This window comes from Prosopis cineraria, unplaced genomic scaffold, assembly GCF_029017545.1.
Source record: "Prosopis cineraria cultivar Desert tree isolate PC_DT_omini unplaced genomic scaffold, ASM2901754v1 PC13, whole genome shotgun sequence".
Classification (NCBI taxonomy): domain Eukaryota; kingdom Viridiplantae; phylum Streptophyta; class Magnoliopsida; order Fabales; family Fabaceae; genus Prosopis; species Prosopis cineraria.
The window spans coordinates 35,060,055-35,066,583 of record NW_026555344.1 but is presented as its reverse complement, the minus strand read 5'-3'; the positions used below and the strand labels follow the sequence as shown (position 1 = coordinate 35,066,583).

At 29.1% G+C, this 6,529-nt stretch overlaps 1 protein-coding gene across 1 annotated transcript; it reads left to right on the top strand.

Annotated features, from left to right (window-relative positions):
- Positions 1-3,015: 3,015 nt before the first annotated feature.
- LOC129290049 (F-box/FBD/LRR-repeat protein At5g56420-like) lies at positions 3,016-4,681 on the top strand. The gene is made up of 3 exons (XM_054926766.1): positions 3,016-3,838; positions 4,054-4,209; positions 4,291-4,681. Exons 1-3 carry the CDS (start codon positions 3,107-3,109, stop codon positions 4,567-4,569), a joined length of 1,167 nt encoding a protein of 388 aa, XP_054782741.1. The 5' UTR covers positions 3,016-3,106; the 3' UTR covers positions 4,570-4,681.
- The last annotated feature ends 1,848 nt before the right edge of the window (positions 4,682-6,529 follow it).

The following is a 6,529-nucleotide window of genomic DNA, read 5'->3' as shown; positions in this document are numbered from 1 at the left end:
TTTTTATTTTAATAATTTTCAAATTACTTTTAAATTTCTTTCTGGATAAATAATTTAAAAATAAAATAAGATGTTTATACTTTTAGTATGCACAAAAGTAATAAATTGTAAAAAATACAAAGTTATTATTAAAATAACTTATCATATATTTACTACATGGATAAAAAATAATAAATGTGTTGTTTTGAAACCAGATATATTTTTTAAAATTACTTTTTCTGAGTAATATTTTTTGTCCATAAGCCAAAAAATTCCTTAAAAGTAAAATTTTGTCCGTCTTTCTTAACTCTATTACCCAGAAAGTTTTACACCGGGAAAAATTGTGTTATAGTATTTTCGATAAAATTAAATATATTATAAGCTCTACAAATAAGTAAAATATATATTTAATTATTTATGTTTTATTTGTCTCAAGCTTGTGTTGTATAAAAATATATAAATACGTTGGATGAGTATTTGATCTCACTTTCAACTTCATATTTTTAGATTTATTGGTTTATTTTCAAATTAATTTCATATAAATTATTACATTCTGTACAATTATTAATTGTGCATTAGTGTGATTTCAATATTATGACTTATTAATCAAGATTTTATCTTATTTTTCTAAGAATAATCATGTCTTCTTGAATTATGTTTTGTTTGATTTAAAGAAAAATAGATATATGTGGATGAGATTTATTATTTTGTGAATTTCACATGAATGACTTTCCTTTCTTCTGTTCTCCATTAATTATTTGATCTTATATTATATTGCATTAAGCCATTTAAATTTGGGTTTTAATGTATATGCTCTTATTTTAGAAAAGACGACTGACAAAATTTATTAAAAGAAATATTGCAATATATAATGACTCTATTAAAAGTAGATTGTGCATTGAATATAATATAAGAGTCACACTCTATTGAGGCACAAATTTTTAATAAAGATACGCACCCATATAATGTCTAGAAACAAATAAAAAGGAAATGAATCTCTACGTTAAATCTCTTTTTAGTTTTTAATTATAGTATTACTAGAATTACAAGAATGTTTAACATGAGTTTTAACTTAAAAAATCACCATCAATAATTCATAATTCATTCTGGTAAATCGTTCATAATAATTTAAACTTTTAAAGCCTTTACGCAAGCTAACCCACAACAGTACTAAGACTGAAAGAATCTCTCCCATAACACTTAAACACAGCTAGTATGTTTTAAAAAAATAATTTGATTTGATGCTTATATTTTTCAACATGTAAAATGCAACAAATTGTAAAGTAAAATAAATCTTTTGTACTTTTAAGTATATAGAAGAGTAATAAATTATCATAAAAATAAGCTAATATATATCTCTAGGATCTCAAATTCATTTGAGTCATAAAATATATAATCACATTTAATAAATAATACTCTCAAATTTCTTAAGATATTGAGTGATAAAAAAATAAAAAAATAATTTTAAAATAATTTCTAATAAATAGAGTTGAAACTGGTTTGCTCCACTCTTATAAGCTTGGCCTTCATAGGTTCAAGCTCTTAAAAAGCCTTTTACATTAAGATTAACAATTTCTTTGAGTTTGATCCTTATTAATTGAGTTAAAGGCCACATCTTGAAGCCTATTTTTTTTATCTTATCTTTATTTTTTTAAAATTTTAGTTTGACATTATAATATTGTATATTCATTATCTATAATATAAATTATAATGATCTTAAATTCAAAATAAGTAAATAAATCATAATTTTAAAATACAAACACATATTTTAAATTGTAAATTTAATCTAAAAATTTAAATAGCTCAATTTTTTAAGTTTAAAATAAATGCAAGTTTAAATAGGTTACTTAAACTTGAGTTAGAGCCCCATTTTTAGGACTTAAACCAGTCAGGTCCAAAAGTTTGAGCCCAAAAAAACAAAGCATAAATGAGTAACTTGATGAGCTCAATCCACATTTATTCGTTATTCACGACTATACTAATATACATAGCTCATGGGTTATAAATTTTAGATTAGAATATACTCCTATTTAATTTCTTAAGTCACATACAGGATAACGAATTATAAAATATAACAAATTATTGCATAGATATGTATGTTTTTGAATTTTTAAATAATTTTTACTTACATCTTTTTTTACATTTTATTTATATTTAAAATTTTCAAGATTTTTTTTTAAAGAATTGAACTTGTTGAAATCTTCCCTTCTCTATATTACCCTTATACTGTAACTTAGGATTAATATCCCACGTACCGCATGGGTATAAAATATAGTTGCATAATTAAATCTAATTTCAGACATTAGACAATTAACATGAAAAACAACAATTTCTTTATATTTCTTGATTAAAGAAATAAATTTTTATTTTTTTATAATTCTTTCAAAAAAAATCATATTTAATACTTCTTCCAAATTATAATATAAAACATCTTCTAAAAGTATTGTTTAATTCAAAATATAAAGTATTGAATAGTTTTTATAATTATCTTTTTAATGATACTGCAACTTCATTTATTATTTTTTAAAAAAATAATGTATTAAAATTTCAATTATCATTTACAAAACTCTTGTATAAAATATCAAATGAAGATATAATTGGAAAGATATAAAATTTGTTATGAAATTAAATTTTCAACTTTTTTTTTTCTTAGAAGGAAGATAGTCTTATAATAATACTTACTCTTTCTGTTAAAAATATAAGATATTTTTATTTTTTTAAGGTATAATCATTACCTTTTTTTAAAAAATGTTATTATTAAATAAATCACTTTATATTTATTTTAGAGTAAAACACTAAGAATAAATATAAAATATAAAATTTGATTAAAAAAATAACTATATTTTTAAATATAAAATTTATTTAAAAATGTATTATATTTTTGAATCAAAGGGAGTATTACTTATCGAGGAAGTATCAACTTTCCAGATTTCTAAACCGAATCGTTATTCTTCCATTATTTTAAAGTTCTTCAGTACTTGGGGAAAGGTGGCTAGCACCAAGAGCATGATTGTACTCCAAAGCCATCGCCTTCAACGCGTCGTAGCCTCCGGTCTCCAAGTGAGCTTCATTCTCTGAAACATCTGTTCTGTAATTTTACTCATCCGGCGAAGCCACGACGTACGGCATGGCAAAATTAGCGCCTGAACAAGGAGAGAGTGATAGGATTAGCAGCTTACCAGACCCTCTGCTTCACCACATCCTATCTTTTCTTCCCATAAAAGAAGCCATAGCCAAGAGCTTGATCTTGTCCAAGAGGTGGACTCGGCTATGGCTGGCAATGCCCGCTCTTGATATTCATGACACTGGCTTTGCTACTCTTAATTCTTTCATTCAGTTTGTAGATGCAGTCTTGTTCTTGTCACATCCCAAACCCATAAACATGTTTCGTCTCAAGTGTCAGATATTCCAAGTGCCTCCTATCAGGACTAATCTGTGGATTAACTTTCTGATAAATGGTAAAGTGGAGCATCTCGAGCTATGTTTTGCAGATTTAAATTCTTATAGTCACGTTGATGTGCCTGCTTGCATTTTCCACGGCGGTACCATTAAGGTTTTAAAGTTGGCTCAGGTTAAGCTGAATGCTCGATCTGTTAATTTTCCTTCACTCAAAGTATTGCATCTGGTGAAAGTTCACTTTTCAAATGCTGAATCTGTGGCTAAGATCCTTAATGGATGTGCTCTTCTTGAGGACCTGGTATTAAAATCATGGTCTGCTCCTTTTAAAGGTTTCAACTACCCCAGGATTGGAAGGTTTGAACATTTGGTGTCGGCAGAAGTTGAACTATCTTCGATTCCGTTGGCAGCTTTTAGTGATGTTAGGCTTCTTCGGATTAAGGTACTGATGATAATTTATAGAGTAGTGACTTTTTGAGAAAAACTAATCAGTTAGTCCTTATAATTTGTTCATAATTTTGACTTAATTCTAATCCAGTCATTATAAAATTTTAATCTTCACAATTTTTGTAAGGATTAATTTGTCGTAATTTTTCATAAAAAAATCAAATTTGATAAAAAAATTCAAATTTTTATTGTGATTTTTTATGATATGATATCATGATTTTGCCAAATTAGGGCGAGCAGTTTTACAGGAGCCTACCTTTGTCCTGTGTTTGGACGACATTTTATAATTTAACTCACCTGGAATTCTCATGTCTGAGTAGTGATGTAGACAGTCTCGTGACATTCCTTCAAAAAATCCCGAAACTTGAAATTCTTGCTATTCACAAGGTTTGTATATTTTAACTTAAATTTGTGCTGACAGTACTTTAGTTAGGTTTTTAACTGATACATGCATTTACGTTTCGTTAGCTGGAAGATCCTATTTGTAAGGGAAGTTGGGTGGAATCAATATTTGGTAATGTTCCTCAATGTCTTTCAACACATCTTAAGGAATTTTGTCTGGGTGAATATAGAGGGTCAGAATGTGAGTTTGAACTTGCAACGTTTATTATGAAGAATTCAAGTGCTTTGAGAAACATTTCCATTTACAGTTCTACCAAGGAAGATGTAGATTCGAAACACCAAATGCTCAGAAGATTATCATCATGTCCTAGAGGTTCATTGAATTGCAGGCTGCTATTCCATTAAATTTCTGAAATGTAAAATGATTTTGTTGCTTGTGTCTTGTTTCTTGATTTTATTTTGGCTTATTTCCCTTTTGACTATATATCTTGGACAACATTTTACGCTGGACACTTCATGGAGCTTGTTTTAGTGTGTTTATGCTATATGTGAGAAGATAATCTTTAAATATGGGCTGTGCAGCTTTTTGACTTTTGTTTAATTCATATGATATATATCCTTCTTCTTATCCAAATTATCAGACTTTTTTTGTCAACTAAACTTGTTCTACGTATAAGATATTTAGTGCTTTTCGAAATTATTTTTTTTATAAATTTATTCTTGTATTAATTAATGTGAGTATGCAAAATATAATCTCTCACTTTTCATAATAATGATGAGAGCATGAGACTCAAATTGAATTTAGTAGTGAAGCGGTTTCTAGCTTTACCATTGATTTGATTATTGAAACTGACTAATTTATTTTGGTCCTCTTCAATTTGAGGTTTTGTTATAGGGGAGACAAATTTCTGAACTAATTTGTCCTCATCAATTTTGTTATATTCCATTATTGTCCATTTAAGAAAATACAAGATCACTCTTCAAACTCTCATTGGTGCTTGTTGTTGCTCTTCAAACTTCACCATTATTGTCATCAAGCATTCTTCAATGAGTTTTACTTTGCTCTTCTTGCCAGGCTTATTTGGGTTTCTAATTGATGTGAGGAGTTGTTGATAGATGATATGTAAATATGTAAGCCCTGATGAGAGCTTGAGGTCCACTTTTTTTTCAATGACAAAGCAGATTAAATTTAAAAGTCAATCTAATAGTAAGAAAAATGAAACCAAATTGAGGGTTAAGGTCCAATTTTTTTCTATATTTTTTTTCAAGGAGCGCTAGACATCATATACTTTTAAACAGGACAAATTTTTTTCTGAACTATTTTTAAGGGAGCAAAAATTCCCTTCTGTCAAATATCTATTTCTTCTCCCTATTATCTGATGACTTGTCAAAGTGTGGGCCCCAGAAAAAAATGTCCTTCTCACCATCGTCTTCATTCTTCTTCTCCCCTTCATTGTCACGTTTTTTTTTTTTCAAATAGGATCAAGTGTTGAGCTTGAGCCATTGATTTTGGTTTCAATTTTGTGATCTCAACTGAATCCATTGCATAGGCAAAACCTAATTCAATCAACCCATCAAGCAAGAGAACTCAAAACATAGGCCACAATGCCGCCGCCAATAGGCCTTCGACAATGACATAATCACAATTATCTTCAAACATCTTTTTGTTGGCATAGGAGAGAGTTGATTTTGGAGGTGGGGTGTGGAGCTCACTGAAGGTCGGGTGAAGAGCTAACAAGGTTGAAGAAAAATGAAGCAAAGCTCATCGACAATGGATGAGAAGATCATTGATGCTAGGGTGAGAAGGTTGCTAATAATATGTTCTGTTGCTTTTACCACTGCCAGCAATGATGAATCCATCGATTGCCACTACATCGTCGACCAATGGTGGTTCAACTTCGCCATTTCCTCCAAATCACTACTTCTACATCTGGAATGTTGCCACCATTGCAACTGGAGGAGAGAAGAAGAATGAAGAAGATGATGCCATGTAGATGGTCAGAAGGAAGTTTGATTAAGCCAAGTCAGATTTTTATGGGCCCCATGCCTAGACAAGTCAACATATAACGGGAGAACAAACAGCTATTTAATAAAAGGGAATTTTTGCTCCCTTAAAAAATAATTCAGGAAAATTTTACCCCAGTTAAGAATATAGGGTGCCCAACGCTGTTCGGAAAAAAAAAAATAAGGACAAAATTGAACTATAATGCAATATGTAATATTAATGGATGTGATGTGAACACATAGGTGACACTCCCCAAAACAAGAAGCTAAATTTAAAAGCATATTACTTTAAATCCAAAGATGATCGCTACATTTGGTAATTCTATTCATTTCTCTTCCTTTAGAACTTTAAAGAACGTAC

Coding starts and splice junctions, on each gene's coding strand:
- LOC129290049 (XM_054926766.1), top strand. CDS start 3,107: ATGGCAAAATTAGCGCCTGAACAAGGAGAGAGTGATAGGATTAGCAGC. Junction 3,839..4,053: donor TACTGATGATAATTTATAGA/GTAGTGACTTTT, acceptor TTGCCAAATTAG/GGCGAGCAGTTTTACAGGAG. Junction 4,210..4,290: donor AAATTCTTGCTATTCACAAG/GTTTGTATATTT, acceptor ACGTTTCGTTAG/CTGGAAGATCCTATTTGTAA.